This window comes from Sminthopsis crassicaudata, chromosome 6 (genome assembly GCF_048593235.1).
Source record: "Sminthopsis crassicaudata isolate SCR6 chromosome 6, ASM4859323v1, whole genome shotgun sequence".
In the NCBI taxonomy this organism is placed as follows: domain Eukaryota; kingdom Metazoa; phylum Chordata; class Mammalia; order Dasyuromorphia; family Dasyuridae; genus Sminthopsis; species Sminthopsis crassicaudata.
Window position 1 is genome coordinate 85,735,992 of NC_133622.1, and position 22,713 is coordinate 85,758,704.

General features: G+C 37.3%; 1 protein-coding gene across 1 annotated transcript in view; it reads right to left on the reverse strand.

Moving 5' to 3' along the window:
* AADAT (aminoadipate aminotransferase) overlaps positions 1 to 8,151 on the reverse strand; it is a 41,140-nt gene extending 32,989 nt beyond the window's left edge. The window contains exons 1-3 of the mRNA XM_074276556.1: positions 8,007 to 8,151; positions 6,745 to 6,843; positions 5,430 to 5,598 (exon numbers count right to left, since the gene is read on the reverse strand). Of these exons, the coding sequence (XP_074132657.1) occupies positions 5,430 to 5,598; positions 6,745 to 6,811 (236 nt within the window). The 5' untranslated portion in view covers positions 6,812 to 6,843; positions 8,007 to 8,151. The remainder of the gene's footprint in view (positions 1 to 5,429; positions 5,599 to 6,744; positions 6,844 to 8,006) is intronic.
* Positions 8,152 to 22,713: the final 14,562 nt, after the last annotated feature.

Consider the following 22,713-nt stretch of genomic DNA (forward strand, 5'->3'; position numbering starts at 1 on the left):
GAAAAATAGTCTTAGAGACTCTCAATCCCGATATTCTACATAACAATAGCTAACATTTATATAGTATTTTATGGTTTGAAAAGTTATAGGTGTGGATGAGATATAAAATGATATATGTCTTTTAAGAAAAGATAATTATTTATATCCTATAAAATTATATATTATATGTTTGTGTATACATAGTATATATATATTTAGATACACATATATGTATGTCTAAAATATTATCTTTACAAATAATGTTATGAGATAGGTAATATTATTATTTTCATTTTACTAAGGAAACTATTGATGTTAAGTGAGGTCAAGTGATTTGCTTAGAATAAAAATGATGGGATCTGACTTCAGGTCTCTGACTCCAAGTCTGGCATTGTAATCACTGTGTCCTTTAACTATCAATATGTTTCCATGTAACAAAATCCCCTGCCACCCAAATGAACTTGTGGGAGGCCTCACATTGTAGGACAGCTGTAAGAAAATTCAAATAGGGGGTTCTGAGTGTGCAGATGTTGCAAAGGAAAGAATAAGTCCGGGGTGTTCCTGAGTAGTACAAGTGGGTTGGATGATGATTTATTCCCATGTCTGATGTGGTGAGGTTGCACTGTCTAGGCGGGGAGTTGTGAGGTTCCTGAGAGATGGTTGGGATCTCTGGGCCACCCAAGTGGATTGATGATGCAAGGGAGGGTGTAATGGAATTGTGATGAAACAGGAGACCTTAAGATGACCTGTGAATTCAGGGAGGGGAAAACCCCTGAAACAGAATGAACTGGAGAGTAGAGGATGAAAGGGGAGGGGCAACACAATGCCTGGAAGGAACTTTTTAATCTTTTAACCTGTGCCAAGTCATCTGAGTAATGGGAGACTGCCCCTGTCCCCTAGTTTGTCTCTATACAATCTGTACCATTCAATTCTTTCAGACATTAGTAAAAAGTACCTTCCCCTCCTTTGCAGAGGTGGATGATTTTGGGTGGAGAATTTGATATCAGGCTTTTTCAATGTGTTGTGGTTTACTTTTTTTTAAATTTTAGTTTTCTGTTATAAGGGCTGATTTTCAGGAAAGAAATGTCAGTGTTATAAAAAAATCATTTTAACATAATTATAAACTTGAACAGACTGTATGTGTGTTGAATACAGTGGACATTAAAGAAGGTGGAAATGGGGACAGCTAAATGGCACAGTAGACAGAGCACCAGCCCTGAAGTCAGGAAGACCTGAGTTCAAATCTGACCTCAGACACAACACTTCCTAGCTGTGTGACCTTGGGCAAGTCACTTAACTCTAATAACCTCAGCAAAAAAAAAAAGAAAAAAAAAAAAGATGGAAATGGAAGAAAGCCATGAATGCCAGGGACAAGATCTTTAGAGGAGCCTCTTCTCACCATTGCATTTCCCTTAATTTAATCATGAGTGGTGGCAGCTGAAAGTTACCTAAGAGAGAGGAGCAAAAACCCAGTTAGGGAGGCCTTTTTGTTGCAGAGTGGGCTGAGAAAACTTCATTGCATCATATGCAATGTCTTCATCCACAAATCCTATATCCAAAGTGCTGTCAAGAAACAGGTTCATACAGAGTAAGACAGGGATAGGGTCTGGATTTTTGGCTTCATTGGCCTAGGGAGTTCTGGGTGAGGAAACTCCCGCTGTCAAAATTGCTGTTCAGCCATGTTTGACTCTTTGTGAATCCATTCCTGTGGACCACAACATATTAGTATTGTTTATGGGGTTTTCTAGGAAGAAGATATTGAAATGGTTTGCTATTTCCTTCTGATTAAGATCAAGGTAAACAGAGGGTAAATGATTTTCCCAGAGTCACACAGCTAGTAAGTGTCTAAGGCCACATTTGAACTCAGGGCCTCCAGATTCAAAGGCCAGTGCTCTATCCATTGAGCAACCCAGCTGCCTCAATTAAAGGTAGTAGAAAGCATTTTGTAATTTTGTAATTTTTGTAAAAAAAAAAAATAATTTTTGCCAAGAGCAGAAGTGTTAAACATGGGCCAGGCTATAGGCCCAGCACTCCTGAGTATAATCTCCAACAACACTAAAATATAATTGGGAAACATTTTAGAAAATAAATAAAAAAAATAACAGAACATGTTACAATGTCGTTTTCTAGGTAAATATGTGGCTACAGGGATTCTTATATACAGTTTGGTGGTCCCTATTTCTATCTGAATTTGATACCTTTGTCTTTAGAACACTGTTAGGCAAATTGATTCTTCCAAGATCATATAGCCCTTAAGTGTCAGTGATGGGATTCCTAGGTTCAATTCCAATTCTCTATTTATTCATTAAACCTCATTCCTGACTCATTCAAGGTTATAGTGGGAAGCATTTCCTAAACTTCAATAGATAATATTTGTAAAGGGCTTTGAAAGTATCAAGACACTATGTACATGTCAGTTATTCTAGGTATTGTCATTATTATTCCATCCTCGGGCTTCAGAGTCAAGTAAAGAATTCTGGCCTGGCCAATCATGCCACATTTGATCCCTTAAAGGACTAGGGGTGTGCTGAGAGTGTGGTGTTATGGTCAAGGACAGAATGTTCTTAGTGTTGAAGGAAGCAAGGATGGGTTTTTAACACTCAAATTTTACAAAGACAAAAATGAATAATTCTGCAGAACACAGTGTTCTGAATTGCATTTTGGAGTCTCTCCCAGTGTTGAAAGAAAAAAAAAAAAAGAACATAGTTAATTATTGGAGAATTCTTGGGAAACAGGTTGAATAGGATCTCAAAATCAATTAGTTATCATTTGGTCAAAATGAAACTTTTGAGCTACATGGAAGTCTCCAGAAAGCCTATTTTATCTTTTGGTACAACTAGTCACAAAAAGAAATGCTGGGAATGGAAGGAACGTTAATATTGTTTCTGTGGTGAGTGGGAGATACTCTTAAGAGTCTTCTGCTCCTGTATTTCCATTCTCAAACTCTTTATTTTTCCTACTCCTCGCCTTTACAGAAAATAACTGACCATTATTTTAATTAATTATCTTGAATAAGGTTACAGCATAAGACATTCAAAGATGGAAAGGACTTCTAGAAGTCAGCTAGTCCTCAGTTTTTTTAAACTGTGGTTTGCGACCTCATCTGCAGTCTTGTAACTGAATATGGAAGTTGTAAATTATAATTTATTGTCAGTAAATGCTTGATTTGTATAGCTATTTTATATACCTATATACCCAGTGCTATATAAAAATTTCTCAGGCAAAAAGGGGTCACGAGTAGAAATAAATTTAAAAGCCCTTGATCTATTTGAACCTCCCTAATCCTTCAGAGAAATTAAATAACTACCCTCAAGGAACAGAAATGGTGTGGCAAAAGTAGGATTTGAATAGAGGTTTTCTCACAGAAAATCCAGTGTGTTACCACATTGCATCCCAACTATGTCCCCATGATGAAGGGAAGTCCAGAGAAAGCAGTCCAGAAAGAATTGAATGCAATTGAGTGGGATTATAGAAAGAGGTCAAAGCAAGTAAGGAATAAGAATGAGAAGTCCAGGGCAGCTAGGTAGTGCAATGGATAGAGTACCAGCCCTGAAGTCAGGAGGATGTGAGTTCAAATCTGATCTCAGACATATTTCCTAGGTGTGTGACCCTGGGCAAGTCACTTAACCCCAAATGCCTCAGCAAAGGAAAAAAAAAGAGTAAGAAGTCAGGAAGGAAAGAGCTAGAAAGGAAGGAAAAGCAAGGTTTTGTACTGAAGAAGACAGATTCTTCCTCCCACTCAAAACACTAGACTTATCTCATTTGCTAGTTGCTTTCATCTCTTTAATGAGAATCATTCATTGGTAGCTTTTGGAGACATTAGAAGGAGCTACTTTATACAGTCTCTTCAAAAGATGGTCTGATATAATCTTAACAGCCCATTCTCCCCCCACAACATTGAGGATCACAGTGTCTTGAGGCAAAAGGATCTTAGGGACCATCTAGTCTAATTCTCTTTTTATAGAGAATAGAATCTAAGGCCAAGGAAGGTTAGACTACTACATAGTTGTACTATATACAAGTGTTAGAAACAGGAAACTAGAAACTAGAAATTATTCTTGTATTTCTCTAGTCAATAACTTTTCTAATTTAGCTTAAAACACCTCAATTTGTTTTGAATCAGTGTGTGTGTGATGTCCCTCATTATGATTTAAAAAAGCAAAATACAGCAACTTTTATTATATATGTAAACTATAATCTCTTCTAGATTTTGTTTTTTGTTTTTTGTTTTGTTTTGTTTTTGTTCAGACCAGGCTCTTCATGGATGATATGGAAAACTCTATATTAGCAACAACCCAGTAACATATATCCTTAAAGGACTTCCCTAAGGTTATTTAATATGTCTTATTCAGGATCATATAGCTAGTATGTGTGCAACTTGAACTTGGGTTTTGTGACTGCTAGATTGGATTTCTAATAAATTATGTAAGATTTTTAGTTTTTTAGGCTTAAAGCTGGGACTCTACCAATAAGCTGTGTTTGGAATCAATCTTGTGACTCTCTTAACATTATATCCACCACCACCAAGTCTAGTGCCCAAAGGGATGTCTATTTTTAGTGAGGAGCAAAGATATGGAATGACTTTAAGTATCATTCTGTAGGATTTTAAACAAAGCATAGAATGTCTTTGGCTTTTTCACCTAACCACAACAGCATAAATTACAGAAATGGTCATTCTACTATAAGAAACTTCAAACTGAGCTAGATAGAAATGGCATTTAAGATATAAAAAATAGATTTATTTTGGAGTAACAATTTCACTTGTACTTAATAAATGTTATTTTAATGAGCAGTCAGTAATATGAATGTAAAACAGGAGTCTAGATTATGAGTAATTACTTCATTTGGAAAATTAAGAATTGGAAAAGTTTCAATGAAAAAATAAGGAACAAAGACAATCTTATTCAGTTTTGTATTACCCACAATGCTTGGCAATTTTAAAGCATTTAGCATAGTGCCTGGCACATAGTAGGTGATATATTATATATATATATATGCATATATATGTAAATGTTTGTTATTATTGTTATTATTATTATTTATTCCATTTATTGCCAACCCCCACCTAGGTCATTTTTGTCTCTGAAGTTCTAATATGTAGCATATTGTAGCACTTAAGCACCTGTTGAATTCAATTTAATTCCTGATCCCAAAGGTTCATTCTTTTTTTTTGTGAATGAGGATTGCTTGGGTAATTTAGTGCATTTCAGAATTCACTGCTGTGATCCTCTCTCCACTGGTTCATACTGAAACTCACTCATGCTAGCCATCACTATTTTCCAATATTTTCCCTTCTGTTTCTTCCCTAATCCTTCAATCTAATCTAGATAGAGGGCTGTTAGAAAATACCTTAATTAGCTCTGCTAAGCACAGAATTTACTATATTGCTGATTTACTATATTGCTTGAAAATTAGGGCACAAAGTTACCATGTCATTTTTTGATAGCTACCCTGCTGAGGCAGAATATTGAAGTGCTCTCTTCATTAAATCTTCTCCAAATTCAATGGCAGTTCCATCTTCTATGGTGATCTTTGCAGTTTTAAAGGGGAAAGTGTTGGGATTTGGAGCTCCTCCAGCCAAGGAAATGAGTGAAGGTGGTGATTTCTGCATCAGTTCAGCTAGGGGAAACATGGAGAGGAGAAAATGACCAAAAAAAAAAAAAAAAGCTTTCATTACAGGTTATCAGTCTTTGTCATGGAAAATACAAAACATGTTACAGACTGAGAAATTGTCTTTTTCCTTTTTCAAGATATAGAAGAAAGAAAGAACTCTCAGTTTCATTGGAAAGAGTGATCTTTTCAACAAAGGTGACTGAGATCCCTCTACCCTTTGGTAATAGAACGGTAGACTTACCTGGGTTTGAATTTACCAATAACATTATGACTATGGGCAAATCATTTCTCCCTTCACATTTAAATGACTTATTTCCTCATCTATACTTGGAGTAGTTTAGTTTCCTCATTGACAACTCTAGTTCTTACTCCATGGGGCTGTTGTGAGGATAAAATGAGATTGCAGTTAGTCAAAAGCTAAATAATTCAGCTACTATTAGGTGGTCTTTACCTGATACTTTTAATTTACAAATGAAATAAATTAATCTGAAAACTTCCTACTGATTACACTTTGAATAATCTCCATTAACTCAAACACCACTGCTTACAGGAGATCTTTCTTGATCTCTCTCTCTGTCTTGAAATTGTTTTGTATTGTCCTTTATTTACTTTTTAATTTATAAACTGATACGTATATATGTATTTATAAATTATATTGTTTTATTTATTTACTGTGTATACAGGATGAAAGATCTAGAGCTGAAAGGGTTATTAAAAGTCATTTGATTCAAATAACTCATTTTCCAGACAAGGCAAATGAGGTCCACAAAAATTAAGTAATTTCCCCAATGCGACATTGGCAGATTCAGTTTTCTTGAGGGAAGCAGTTTTCATTTCGGTTTTTATATAAATCCAATGCCTAGAATAGTTTCTCATAGCATTTGCTTCATAAGTGTCCAATTGAATAAAATCTTTTTTTTTTTTTAACAGTTTTGATAAAAGTCTTAACCACTTGACCCAATTTATGTTTTCCCCACGCACCTTTTAAAGATGTGGGAATAAGTGAGTGACCTGGCAGTGATGAGGAAGAGAAATGAAAGCCTAGAACAATCAATTCATGATCCAGAAAACTAAATAAGACTTGTATGAACTTGTCCATTTGTGAGAAACAACAGTAAAAAGCACCGATAATAACAAAGAGACCGTACTCACTCAGGAGTCTTATGGGAGAAGGTTTCCTTGCGGCGCTCACCGCTGTGAGGAATCGCGCGTAATTCATGTTTTTAAGGGTGATCAGAGAAGCATTCACGGCTAGAAAAACAAAACAGCGAACCTCCCAGGATACTTTATTCTGCACGCGGCTGTCTGTGCTTTGGTGAAACCGCAACCGATAATGAATACTTTTATAGTATTTTTATAACCTCTGTCTTAGGTCGAGCAGTAGATGACCTAACTCCTACATACAGAGGAAGGAGATAACACATAATCTCTCAGAGGAAGACGATGACACAGAAATCATTAATTAAAATTATCTTGTGAATCATTATCAAGTTACTAAGTATCAAAATTATTTATTAAATTTTGATAGTAACAGCCCGCATTTGTGAGGCTTGCAAAGCAATTGACATAGGCTATCTGGTTTGTTTCTCATAAACAAATGGAGGTGCTATTTTGAAATAAAAAAACGGAAGCAAATACGGGGTAAAGTGATTTTCCCAGTGTCACAATACATATACACACATACACATATGAGCCGAACTTTTTAAAGTCTGAATGTGAACGTGATTATTCAGGTCGTGGCAAGGGCTGGGGGCTGTAATCAATTAGGGGAGGTGAGTTTCCATCCTGGCTCTTATTCAGTCCCTTGTGGGACTCCTGAGGTCCTCTGAGCTTTCCCCAAATGTAAAACACGTCTTAGTGGCTGCCATACAAAGTTGACCCACAGACCTGCTCCTACAGTCGGCGTCAATTCCCGACAAGTATTTATTAGGCTCCTACTAAGAACTAAGGCAAAGGCCGGGCTCCTGCCCTGCAGGGCTCTCAGTCCAAAGATAACCCGGAGCCTGGGCTGAGGGGGGAGAGAAGGAGGGTGGAAGAGCCAACCTTAGCACCGCCCCCGTCACGCCTCTCGGAGCTCCAACTCCCCCTCCCCGCCCCCCTATCTGGCCAATAGTGTGCCGCTCTGGGTTCCCCACCTCCTTACGTAGCCACGTGCTAGAGGAATATGGCGTCCCCCTGTCTGAGGAGGGGGAGGGGAGGAGGAGAGAGAAGGGGACCGGAGAGAGAAGGGGAGAAGAGAGAGGGTTCGAGGGAGGAAGGAAGGGGGAAGTATCTACGTTCACTCCGTTAAATAGCTTCCTCACCCAGGTCAGCACACCTGGGCAGGGGACCCCTCTTGCGCGAAGGGAGAGCGCGCGAACTGCTCGCCCCAATCTAATATGAATGTAAAACAAAAAATTAAAAGGAACTTTTACCTGTACCCGGGAGTACGCGTCCAGCAGTGGTCTTCCCCTGCGGAAGAAAGAGCTCGCGTGGGAGACGGCGGTCCGCTCCAGGCGGACCAAAGTGTCGGCTCCCGGAGGCGGGGAAAGGCCTTGGTGGCTGGCGCGCGGCGGACGCTCTGCGGTCCTTCACTGCCATCTGCCGGCTGTGGGGGGAAAGACACTCCCTGTGTTACATTCGTGTTGCATAAGTTGTTCAGTCATTCTCCAATCAATAGACATCCCTTTGTTTCTATTTTTTTTTTTTTTTTTTTTGGCTGCTAAAAGAAAATGCTGTTATTAATATTTTGGTGCATGTAGGGGCTTTCTATATTTGCCCTCTTTTCAATAAATTCATAGCAGTGGGATTTTGGGCTGTCATTTTCTTATCATTCTAAATTGCTTTCCAGAGTGATTCCTTCACAGTTCCTATATAGTGCCTGTATTTCCATAACTCACAACCCATGGTCCTTATTTGCCCAATCAAATAGCCTTTCTTCAGTACTTCTTTTTCTTAAACTCTTGGCAACATTTCACACTGACTTTTCTCTCCTCTCCGTAACTTTCTCCCCTCTTGTTCCTACCTATCTGGTTCTTCCAACTCGGCATCCTGTGCTGGATCATCTTCTATGTCCAAAAGAATGTAAGTTCACTGAAGGCTGTTTCATTTTTGCCTATCTCCTTGCAATCTACTGAACCGTGAGTGATCCCCAGAAGCTCAACTCTATTCACTGTCCTGATGGGAACTGAGCATGCTCAGTCTTTCTGAAAAATCATTTCTGATCAAATCATCCCCGAACTCCTGGAAGTCAATCCAACATCTAGAGTAGGGAACCTTTCTCCCTCTTCAGCCTGACATTATGATGGGGGTTGAGGTCCCTTTAAGAAACCCCCTCCCCCATGGCTGACCTTTGATGTACAAATCCTGGTCAGTGGACTTTCCCCATCCCCCACAAGATCTGAGCTAACTTGGGTTTTCCCATCCCCCACACTTTAAGCCCATTGATTTAATGCCAGGAGCCTGGGACTCCACCCACCTTCAAGATAAAAGGGGCTGCTTTGGAGTCCACTTTTGCAGAAGTCCTAAGCATGGCATCCTTATGTCCGTCATATGAAGGGTTTCTGCCCAACGGACCTATTCCAATGCCCTTTTATCTCCACCCTCAACTTTACTAAGTAAACCTTACTTCCAAATCCCTACAATAAACCTTTTTATCAAGATAGGTTTTCGGGCCTGTAAATTCCTTTTACAGGGGACTCTGCCCCATCAGGTGACTATCTTTGCACCCACCCAAGAGGGGTTCCCCTTCCCTAACTCTCATCAATTATAATCTCATTCAAACACATAGAAAGGATCTCCTCCCTTCCCTTTCCTTCTCTCCTCTTCTCTCCTCCCTCCCTTCTTCTTTCTTCTTCTCTCATTTCTTTTCCCTTCACCTTTTTCTTCTGTAATAGTGAGCCACTGGAATTTATTGAGTAGGGTGGATGACATGGTCAGAACTGCACTTTAGGAAAATCACCTTGGCAGCCTAGTGGAAGATGGATTGAAGTAGAGACCAATAGATAGGAAGGAGGGAAAGAATTAAGCATTTAAAAACATCAATTCATTTGATTCTCACAACAACTTTAAGGGAGAGGTGCTATTATGGATGAGAAATTAGGTTAGTTGATCACAGCTAGTAAGCATTGGAGGCCAAATTTGTCTTGACACCAAATTTCAGGACCAAAGTGTTATCTACTGTATCACTAGGTGTCTGTATATAGGCAGGATTAGAGGTGATGAAGACTGATAAAGGGTGTTATTTGTATGACTGGCAAGAAAGGGACATGTAGTAGAGTTGTTCTGAAAGTAGAAATGACAATATTTGTCAACAGATTAGACATGCAGGATGAATGAGGAATCAAGAATAATCTGGAGGCTGTGTGATTGACTGACTAGAATGTTGATGCCCTTCTTGGTAATTGAAAAAATTGGTAAGATGCAGTGCTGTGTTAGTAAATGTTTAGCAATTGACTGAAAAAATATGCACAGAGGAAACACTTTTGAGTTTAGCCAGCATTATTAATATTTTTCCATGCATTTGCAGATTTCCCAGGAATAAATGTTCTCACACTGAAAATTTAACTATTGGCTTTGGCTCCAGTACAATCAGCAAAAGAGAAGGTTTTTTTGTTTTTGTTTTTGTTCTTTGGAGAGGGAGGGAGAGAATAAGATTGGGACTTTTTTCTTAGTTTTGCATGTATGAAAGGATAAAAAATCATTTGTGTCTGTATCTAGTGTCATCAGGATGCCCAAGGAAACAAAAGATCATATCTGAGAGGATGGAAGAAGTAGTAGTGGAGGAGTACCATTCCAAATGCAGAAAGGTGGGAAGATGGCAGAATAGGTCAGAAAAGTTCAAGCTCTAAAATTTTCCCTACAATAAGATAAAATTGTGCTTCAGGGCAAACATAGATGGCTGAAAATCAAATAAGATTTGGGGCAGGAAGGAGTCCTCCTAGGACAACTTGAGAAGACTGGGGAGTGAGGTGAAAACACAGCCAGATTAGCTTAGAAGAAACACATTAGAGAGCCCTGAGGCTAACTGTGGTCAGAAGGATCCTCAGCCTGAACCACTAGAACTTCCCCCCTCAGATATTGAATTGAGTGGGAGGAGGTCTGAGTCCAGGAAGACTGAAGGAACCTCTACTGATTAAGAATATCTTGCCCATCTGTGTTGGTGAGACCTGTCCCTGGGTGAGAAGGAACCAGCATACCTGGTAAATGCAGAAGTGGTGGGGACAGGGATGCTGCTGGCACTTGCAGGAAGGGGGGAAACTTTTAGTTTAGGGTTTCAAGTCATAGGGGGGAGCTGAAGTGAAGCTAGAGGCACCATTCTCCCTCTTTCTGCCTCAAATCAGAAGTGCTTACACTAATATTTGTCATTAAAAAAATGAATAGGCAAAGATGAAAGAACCCAAAGATGGAAACTTACTATGGGAATAGTGAAGAGCAGGGTTCATCTTTAGAGGAGGACAGTGAAGTAAAAGAAGCTTTGCCTACCCCAAGGAGTGATGTTAAATTTCTACTTTACCAGAAAACATTTATTGAAGAACTCAAAAAAGACTTCAAAGATCAAAAGAGATTGATGAAAAACTAAAAAAAAAAAAAAAGACCAACAAGAAAATTATGAAAAAGAGTTAATCAACTAGAAAAGGAGATACAATCTTAAAGAGAAAAATAATTCTTTGAAAATTAGAATTGGGCAAGAGAAAGCCAGTGAAGTTATAAGAAACAAAAAAAATAACAAAACAATATAAAGAATGAAAAAAAATAGAACAGAATGTAAAACACAACAAAAACAAGAGATATGGAGAAAAGATCAAGAAGAGAAAAATATAAGAATAATTGAATTACCTGAAACTTGTAAGCCAAAAAAAGCCAAAAAACCCCCAAACCTTTGACACAATAATGAAAGAAATAATCAAAGAAAGTTGTCCCAGAGAAGTAGAACAGGAGGAGAAAGTAGAAATAGAATTTTTTTTAATCAATCATTACTTCAAAGATACAGAAAATTACATAAAAACATCTTCCACTCATTCAAATGATTTTAAAGAATGAGGAAACTCTTCAGAAGTCATCTCCCTCATCTCATTTTGTGTTTATTGATTTATTCTATTTTAAAATATTACCCCTTCAGAGAAGGATCTCAATCTCATGTTATCAGTCAAGATACATATCTAAATGAGCTTTGTATTAAAAGTATTCCTCTTGAGAAGGGCAGCAATGTTGGATCTAGCTTGTGACCAGATCTAGCATATGTATATTAGATACTTTGCAATGAACTTTATTTAGAATGGTCATAGGAGATGATGACGAGATCTATGATTTGGCTGGTATGTAAGGAACTTCAGAGTGAGAAAACTCCTTTTTACCAATGTAAATTGACTCTTCTCTGCAAAGTTACATTCTTAGATATGGCAATAACAGATGAAGTGATTTGCCCAGAGTCACATGTTCAGCATGTGTCAGAGAGAGAACTTTTTGGCTCCAAGATCCAGTATGCTGCAAATCTTTCTGGTTATGTTTTTCCCAAAAATTTTCTGGGAGGGAATGCATGAAGCCATGTGGAAGCATACTAAAACAACCACTACCACCACCTTAGTTGTAAAACTGAAAATATTATAAAAAAATTAAAAAAAAATCTCTTTGTACTTCCCCATTTGAAAGTGGTATAGGTCAGGGAAAAGGACAAAGGATCTTTTCATTAAGTGAATGTATTGTGGGATAATGAACTTAATAAAAAACTAGATAAGAACATTACCTTTTTCTATTCTCAGAAGAGACCACTAACTGGACCGGTTAAGGGATAACTTCTTTTTATTCTCTAATTAGGCTAGGGGCCATCCTTTGGGAAGTACCCTTTCCATTGAACATTCCAAGGGCATTCTATTTAAATCAGATTCTCCATATAGATTTATGGGAGATCCTTCATTGGTTACTCATGAAGACTAGTTCAGGAGGAAGAGGGTAGAGATATGTTATTAGGAGTGTTAATCCAGAGCTCTATTCTTATAAATCTTGACTTTCTTTCTTATATTCCTAAAATGCTATCTAAAATTGCCTTGGAGCAGAGTAAAAGGCATGGAGAAACTGCATTTTGTACTTTTTTCTAAGTCAAAAATGACTTGGTCAAATTGTTGTTAGTAAGAGAAATACAAATCAAAACAACCATGAGGTTTCACTCCACATCCTGTAACTAGGCAGATATTATAGAAGATGGAAGTAGTCAGTGTTAGAGGGGGTGTAGGAAGACAGGCATTATTGGTGTGAATTAGCACAACTATTTAGCAAAATGATTAAAGTATCCATTCCTTTTGGTCTGGAGTTTCCTGAGTTTATACCCCAAAGAAGCTATTAATAAGAAAATCCTATATACACCAAAATATTAATAGCAGCATTTTTTTTTGTGATAGACAAGAATTGGAAAGAAAGTAAATGCCCACAATTGGGGAATAGCTAAACAAATTGTGGTGCATGAATATAATGGAATATTATTGTGCTGTAAGAAATGATAAATGTGGTTAATACACAGAAGACTATAAAGATTTACAGAGACTAATTCAGAGTGAAGTAAGCCGAGCCAAGAAAACAATTTTCACAATGACTATAGTAATAGAAATGTGAAGAAAAATCACAGAAATAATCAAAAGTTAATGTTGCAGAATTATGAATGTAACCTGTGGCATAGGGGCAGAATTGGTAAGTAATCAGTCTCTATCAATGAGGAGAGTCTTATGAAAATGGGATTTGAACCATGGGCTACATCAAGAACAAACTTGATTCAACATAAGAGATAAGAGGAGATACTTCCATCCCACCACTTGGCAAAAGTTGATTGTCCACAAGTGTTAAATATTGCACATATTTTCAGACTTATTTGATGTGTTGATTTTTTCTGCTTATTTTTCTTTCTTGTCTCTAAAATACTTTTTGTTATATGATTTGGCTCTCTGGAAAGGAGAGAGGAAGGGAAGATCCACTGGGGGAAATTATGATGAGTAAAAAAAGTGACTGAAAAATATCAATAAAAACTTATTTAAAACAAAAGTATTAAATGAGCTAGAATTAGATTAAATTTAAATAAAATTGTTTTAGGAAGTCTGGTGCTTGAATTAAGAATATAGTATTAATTTATTTTCTTTGACAGCCAATACTCAGTTGAAGATCTCAGATTCCTGAGGAAATAGTACTGTTGTTTTTGTTTTTTTTAAATCGACAAGAGTGCATGTCCTTCCTGGGATTGACCCAGGAGAACCTTGCCCTTCACTAGGGGTAGTAGCAATGGCAGAGACATGGAGGAAAATGATTGGTGATCAGAATGTGGCAGATTTTTGAGTTCAGAAACACAGACTGACTCAGTCAGTTTTGTCATAGGCTGCTGTTATTCATCTCCTTGAGGTCCTTTCCCATCCTGAGTTTTTATAATGGTTGGATTCGATAGAGACTATGCAGAAAAGGGTTTTCCCCTCCTTTTTAACCCCCTCACCCATTACTCTGTCTCAATCTTTTTGTTCTAGGTGAAAACATTCCTAGTTTGTCACCGGCCCTCACATGGGGCTCCTTGTTTGGCCCGTGCGCTGCCTCCCTTAAGCTTACACAGGACACTGCTGATTATTCAGCAAAAGATTATAATTTATAGAAAGCAAGATCTTCCTGGACTCCCAGGTGTTATTCTATATGAGATACCCACCTAGACCTTGTTATTTCCTCTATAGTGCAGGTTAAAAGTTTGTGCTAGGGACATGTTGGATAAATTCTTTTTCTTCCAGGCCACTAGAAGGTGCCTAGCTTGCAAGTGCCAAGGCTAATCCTTTCCTTGCTACCCTTTAATTCATCTACTACCCAACCTAAATGTATGGCAGCACTCTCAGAGTAGCTTTGATAAATTTCTCCCTTACTTGTCAGAAGCCAATTTAATCTAGGATATGAATGAAATGTTACTCAAAAGATTAAAATATAAGAACTCTTGTCTGTAGCTAGTTAGGAATCCCTAAGTTGCAGTGAATTATCTTAATGCAGACTGGAAGACATGGAAAGCAAGGTCCAGAACAAGGAAATATGGAGCACAACATGAAACAAAGCAAGACAACTTTATTGAGAGGGGACATACTTATAATGTGAAGTTAGTGAGAATAAAAAATTAGGTCAAGTCCATTGAAGTGGAATTGGGCATCCCACTGGAGTCCCAGGGCAGTAGGGTGCCTCTACCAGTCAAGTCTAGATCTGTTTTCTAGGGTTCTTATCTGGGTCTAGCAGGATCAAACACTGGAAACTGGGGCTGATTCAAATTGGTGGAGCAGGGAGGAAAGGCTCCTAGTGAATCTGCAGATGGTTGATTATCAAAATCTCCAATTGCCAGAAAAATGGGTTGGGCCATAGTTTGAACTGTCTTGGTCTGATAGGGGAAGCAGCTACATCCCTTACATGGATCCTGTTCTTTCAGTTCACTTTCCACAGCATTCATAGATTCCACGAGTTTCTTTGCTGTGTGTGATTGCAGTTTTTTTTTTTGTTTGTTTATAGAAAAAGTATATGAACTATATGAAATCTTCCCCCATGGAGAATCTCTCTAGCCTTCGTCCTGGATCTGTCCCAGCTCTTCTGTTATGGAAGGGAACAATTCCAAACACATAACTTGCAGCTCTTAGGATGAGGAGTGGGATAATTAGAAGAAGCTTTTACTTGGCTTAGTGAAGAGAGTGCATAATAGAGGTCAGTGTGAGACAGTGAACAGAGCACTCAATCCCTGTTATATTGTGAGCTCTTTGAGGGCAGGAACTGTCTTTTGCCTTTCTTTGTGTTCCCAGAGCTTTACACAAAGTAAGCACTTAATAAAAAAGTTAATTGACTGATTGAATCCAGGGTCAGAGCATCTGGACTTGACTCCCAGCTCAGATGCTTATAATCTGTGACTTTAGAAAAATCATTTAAACTTTCCAGGGACTCAATTTCCTGATCTGTAAAATGAGAGGACTGGACTCTGGAAACATGGGTTGCCTAAATATATAGATGTAGCTCACAGGTTGCATGGATGTATATGAACTGAGGCTTGGCCCACCCCTGTGGAGAGGAGTTAGCACCTTGTATACTTCAGAATCAAATCCAGTTGCTCTTGAATCCAGTTTCTGAGAAGGGGTATCACAATAAAATTATACCCATTTGCCACACTTTAAAGATCTGCCTAAATTTGGGGTATGAAAGTTAGGGTAAATGTTGCAAAATTGTTCTTAAGGGAGAGGGTAGTTCTAGCTTATATTTGCCAACTTAGCTCTTTTCCATTGTTTACATAAAAGACCATCCCAAATAGTCAATAGTGAATAAATCCATTTATCCAAACAACAGCAAAGATACATATATATATATATATATGTATATACATATATACGTATATATATGTGTATATATATATATATATATATATATATGTTGGTATATAGATCAGAATATACCAATGAAAGCACAAGAGTGAATCAGCTGGATTCAAGTGGAAGACAAATGATAGCTCAGCTTAAACCAGGGGAGAGAATAAAAATTCTCATGAAGAAGAGATCTATCTGTTCTAGCAGGCTCTAGAATTTCAAGCAAATAAAGAGTCATAATGTGGCTGGCTTCCTAGTAAAGTCTGTCATTTTAAAGTCTTTCTCTTTGTGTTCCCTGAAGTCTTTTCTGTCCCAAAGAATCTCTGGAACCAATTTAGTACGTCACTTATGCAGGTCTAGGTGGTACAATGGATGGAGCAGCAGACCTGGAGTCAAAAGATCTACCTTCCTGAGTTCAAATCTGACCTCAAATGCTTACTAGCTATATGATCTTGGGCAAATCACTTAACCTTGCCTGCCTCAGTCATCTATATAATGGGTCAGCCGTATAATGCCATTTAAAGGAAATGGCAAGTCATTCTATTTTCTTTGCCAGGAAAATTCCTAAGTGGGGTCACAGATTATGGAACACAATTGATATGACTAAATAACCACCACAAATATGAAGGTCCACAGCATGTTTCCCACCAATAAGAAGTCATCTCTCTTCTCCATATTTCACTTCAGCACTAGGCTGCACCTTTCCTACCTTGCTTTGTGGGGAGCTGTGTTACCCAGGGATCATGAGAAATTCTTCTTTTAATTTACCAAAAAGTAAATTTCAGGGAATTATCTCCTGGAACTCAGAGGAAAACCACTGAGAGAGATCAAAGGGCAAACTCTCATAGCAATGCTTTGTTCAGCGACTACGGAAAGAGGGGCTTTCATACTTTCAGCCAAGGTTTAGACATCAATGAGGTTTAAATATCAGTTTTAAAAAAAGCCTCAACAATTCCAGGTTCAAAGGAGGAGTTCCTCTGGGTCAGTTATGAGGAGGAATTGTTTCTTCCAAAAGCCGAGGTTCTCAGCAGGGACATGGCCTGAAGGAATTTCTAATAGTTTCTATAAAAGTCTCACTTTTAAAAAGTGATTTCATAATAGTTTTCTAAAAGAACATTCAGGATTTCATTTTTGGTTGTAAGACAATTTTCCTTTCATTGTGTGAGTGTTATATATAGTCACAACAATAAGCTATTTTCTGCAAGGGCATAATACAGAACACCCAACTCTATTAACCATTCCCTTATCAATCATTTTAATTTGTCAGCTTTATTTGTACTTATCAGTCTAAAGCAGATCCTTCTTTTTTACATTTGTAGTTACACTTGTAATTCTTTTAATGTGAGTTTTCAGCAAAGTAATGCGAGTACTTTTTGATTGCATTTATATATTTACAGAGACATTCAGTTATTGGAATGCAATTGTTTGAATTAAATTCATGCTTTGTCCACCCTTTCCCCCAGTAAACTCCCCACTCCTGCTACATTGTTTTAGAGAAACAGAGGCAGTAAATTACAGTGAAGGGAATATTGGGTTTAGAGTTAGAGGAATGGATTCTAATATCTACTCTTTATTCATTCTGTGACATTGGACATTTCATTTTATCTGTTTTTTTCCTGATGCTACTTAGAATCTCTTCAGCATCATTTTGACTCTCTTTTGCTCCTGGCTATTCTCCCCCTCTGGGTTTTCTTGACACTGTTTGGATATGGATTCAGGACTTCTTGACTCCAGCTCCAATGTTCTACCCATTTCCCCCCCACCTGAACAGAAGATGGTTTTTCTCAGTGCACAATATTTGACTATGAAAACGCTTTAGCATAGTGTTTTTCAAAATATGGCATGACATTGTGATTAGAGAGCTTCTCTTGATGGGAAGTCCCAGAGTTCAGGTCAGGCCTCTGCTATCTCTGATTCAATTCTTTTGCATATAGTAAGATGAACAAATATATGGTGAATAAATGAGTAAATTTATACAACAGTTTAAAAAAATTCAGCTCAAATGAAACATTTTTCAAGTTAGAGTCTGTGCTCGGGATTCCCGAGGGTTTCAAGCAGTTAAGGGTTATTGACCAAGTGAAGAATTCATGAGCTGCTCAAAGTGGATCATAGTACCTTGGGAATCCTGATGCAAAATGTGCAGCAGATGCAAAAGAAATCAGAAGTTTGACTGGCAGCAGTAAAGGGGATGAGGCTAATTTAGAATAGATTGAAGAGGGAATTATAGAGCTGATAACTGAGAAAGAAAAAGAAAATCCTTACAGATAATGAGTAAAGAACTGGGGAATGCTTAATAATCAAAACAGAAAAGAGAGCCTTAACTTGCCTTTTTGGTTTCTAATGGATTGGATGGGCATTCACTATTCTTTTATATTGTTTTCTATTTTAAGGAGATCTGATTTATGAAGCATTCAAAATACTCGACAGATATATTGGGTATGTGTGATTATTTGCATTATAAAAGGCTGTTCTTTTTTGTTACTTACTAAAATATTACTCCTTACCTTGCCATAAAACTATTTTAAAATAACTATTTAAAAAGCTCGTTTCAATTTTATCTATGGCTGTTTTAATTAAATTTTGTAAATTACTAAGTATTTTTTTTCTCTTCCTTGTCCTACTGAAAAATAAAGAAAAATAAAACATTTGTAACAAATATACATAGTTAAAAACCCACACAAATGACCACATTGGCCATGTCCAAATATTTGTCTCAGTCTGAATATTTAATTACTAAAAGATTTATATAACTTCAGAAGAGTCAGGGGAAGGAAATATAAAGGGCTGGAGAGCTCAGGCTTACCCAGTGCATGTGCAGAGGGAGCAGCTGGAGTTACCACTGCACTGCCATTTCCACCTAGGGCTAATGTAGCTAGGGTATTTGAGGGAAACAGATTGGATAACAGCTGGGGTACTTTGGCACTTTATATATTGATGATCCATGATTTCTTTAATGTTTGTACTCTTTACACCAATGCAAATGACCAAAACTCCATGCCTTCTCATTTTATACAATTATTTGTCCACATTTTGCCATAAAGCACCATAGAATCATGACTCACATATAGCACATTAAATTTTACAAAGCATTTTATGTCACCTTGTTCCATTTTCACAGTCTGCATTACTATATGCATTTTACAGAGAAGGAAGTTGAATTTCAGAGAAATTAAATGACATACTTATGGCCACCATAGCCAGCAATAATAATAGTTAGCATTTATATAGTGCTTCAGATTCACAGAGATTTACATCTGTTCTTTCATTTAGTCCTTACAACAACCTTGGGAGGTAAGTGCAACTATTATTCCCATCTTACAGATGAGGAATCTGAGACTGAAAGAAATAGACTTTATGACTTCTGAATTACTTCTAAGTTCTTCTGTGGTCCACAGTTTCCTAGCACAGAGGAGTCAAACACTTGGCAGGGTTATATGGGACTTACAACAATATCCAGTGCAGCTTATCGAGATTAAAATGTAATTGAGAAATATTTAACAAAATAATACACTAAAATATAGATAATGTTAAAATGTAGTATTCTAAGTCAACATCTACCCATGGACATCATTATATATAGTTTAATGGCCTCCAATTCCATTTGAATTTGAAAATCACTGTTCTAGAAGATTTACTTAATGTACCTGGGTCTTTCTTATTCCTCTCTCTGTCTCTGTCTCTCTGTCTGTCTCTGTCTCTGTCTCTGTCTCTCTCTCTCTCTCTCTCTCTCTCTCTCTCTCTCTCTCTCTCTCTCTCTCTGTCTCCTGTCTTTCTTCTATCTGTTTCTCTCTCTTGTGCCATGTACCATTTGGATTTTGGATTTTTTGTTGATGGCTCTCAAAGACCTTTTATAGTCTCACATGGACTTTTTGCCTGTAAGTCATCACTACTAGCATGTTATAACTTCCATATGATCATTAATGGTTGAGACTATTGCTTTTAAAGAAGAGGACTCCTACTGGCCTACTTTGGATGCATCATTAATGTGTATGTCTTTTAATTGCCTCTTGGATGGTTTGTGACTATTGCTTTTAAAGAAGAGGACTCCTACTGGCCTACTTTGGATAAAACTCAATTTTTATGCATTTTGGGAAGAGAAATTGTGTACAAAATTAGAGGGAGGGGAGGATAAGTGAGGTGTTGGTGTGTTGGGTAAGTACCATTGAGGTAGCCATTGAGGTATTTAGTAATAAGGTATATTTTCATATGCTTTGATAATGGTGTCAGAGTAACCCAACAATTATATCAGTTAAGCAATTAATCAATCAATGAGCATTCATTAATTGCCAGGCACTGTGCTAGGAAATGGAAATGAAGACTAAAATAAGAACCACCCTCTACCCTTTAATTTCTACTTGTACGTGTGTGATGACTATGTCTATAGACAGGTAAATATAAATTATATATCTAAAATGAAGCAGTTTTGGAGCTCAGGAGAGATTAGAAATATAGTTATCGTACTCATTTATATAGAGAAGATAACTGAACCCATGGGAGGTAGTGAAATCAATATGGGAATTAGTATGTATAGAAAGCTAATGATTAACAAATTAATCAAGAAATATCTGGTAAGTGTCTACTTAATGTGCTAGGCTAAGCATTGGGGTGCAAATACAAAAGTGAGACAATCCTATCCTTCAAGGAGATTATATTCTACTGAGTGGTACAACACAAACACAGATAAACAAATACAAGTTATATATAAAATAAATTCTTAATGAATAGTGGGGACAACAACAAATTGGGCAATCAAAAAAGGTCTCTTGTAGGTAGGAGGGAGCTTTTGAGCTAAACTTTGAAGGAAATTTAGGAGTTCTAAAAGGTGTAAAGAGGGAGAACATTTCAGAAATGATGAAAAACTTGTATAAAGTCAAGGAGCCAGGAGCTGGAATGTCAAGAATGGATAACTGCAAATAGACCAGTTTGACTGGAGTGTAAAGGCTATGGAGAGGAGCTATGTAGAATCAACACAAACAGAGTAGATTATATTTTAATTTAAAGGTGAAAGGCAATTGACTGAGAAGAGATATGACAATGTGTGACTTATGATTTAGTAATGTTAATTTGGAAGTTATAGAGGGCAGATGTGAGAGGAAAAAGACTGGATACATGGAGACCAAATAGGAGGCTATTGCAGTAAAAGTGGGAATAAGTAGATTAGGTTGGTTGTGGTTTGAGTAAAGGATAGATAGCTGAGAAAGATGTTGAAAAGATAGTATTGTTATTTGGCAAGTAATTGATATAGAGACATAGAAAGAGAAGACCAGTTGGAATGGAGCATAGGGTTTGTGAATGGGAATAATGTATAATCAAGTTGTAAATGGGGACCAGCCATTGGAGCTTCTTGAGTTGGGGGAAAGAGTATAATGTGGTCAGATTAATGCTTTAGGAAAACAGCTGTGCAGATGCAAGAATTATTGGATAGGCAGAAATTTGGCAACTGATTGGATATGTAGGAGGAGTGAGAATAAGAAGCTGAGCTTAAGCCAAGGTTGTGAACTTGAGTGACTGAAAGGATGGCTTCAGCAATAATAAGGAAGTTCTGAAGAGGGATGAATTTTGGAGGAAAGGTGCATTCTCTTTTGAATATATTGTATTTGATATGTCCATGTGATAATCAATTTGAAATGCCCAATATGGGTAATTTGAGTAAGCTTCTTGGAGGCAAGGGCTTTTTTTTTTTTATCACTCCTTTTGAAGTAATCAGTGATTAGTACAGTGCTTGGCACATAGTAGACACCTAAGATGTTTATTTATTTATTATTGATTAGAGCTTGGGAAAGATAATAGGGATGGATACATGGATCTGGGAGACATCTGCAAAGAGATGATATTAAAACCCTGGAAATAAAAAACCTAATGACTTGTGGTTATTAAGTGAGAGTACATAAAGGAGAAAAAGCCTCAGAACAGAATTATAGGTACATCAGTAGTTTGGGGGTAGGATATATGGTTGAAGATACAGTAAAAAGAAGATTGAGAAAGAACAGTCAATAAATCAATCAGAACTTATTAAGGATCTATTATGTGCCAGGCACTGGACATTGTACTGTGGACACAAAAAGAGGCAAAAGACATTTCCTGCCTTTGAGTAGCTTATAATTTAATAATAGCCAGAGTTATAGGAGTGGAAGCAAGAAGAGAAATGTCACAAAAAACCTAGAAGAGGAGAGTATGTCCAGATGGAATGGATAGTTAATAGTATCAGATGCTGTAGAAAGGTCAAAAAGGATGAGGACTGAAAAAAAGGACACAAGATAAAATAAGAGATGATTGAGGAACTTAGAGTTAGCTGTTTCAGTTGAGTTTGAGGCTGGAAAACCAAATTTCAAGAAATCAAGAAAAGAGTGAGAGATGAAAAAGCAGGAATAAGAAGCAAATATAGACAGCTTTTTTCTATGAGTTTTGCTGTGAAATAGAGATGACATGTAAGAGATATATAAAATCATAACTTAGGTGCTAGAATCAAGAGAATTTTTTTAGGATGTAAGTTATCTATGCTTTTTGTAGGAGGAAAGGAACCAAATGATAAAAGGGGCAAAATCCCTGGAGGAGAAAGACAAGAGGGAATAAGATCAAGGACATAAACAGAAGAGTTGGACTTGTCAGGGAGGATTACCTTTCTCTGAGATGAGAACAAAGCATGAAAAAATAGGTAATAGTGGTGAGGGGATTTGAGAGATAGAATTGAGAAGATGGAGATCTAGACTACTGGTCTCAATTTTATCAGTCAAATATAAGCCAAAGTCCACTGAGAAATGGTGGTATATGTGACTAGAGATGAAAGTGTGGAATAGAT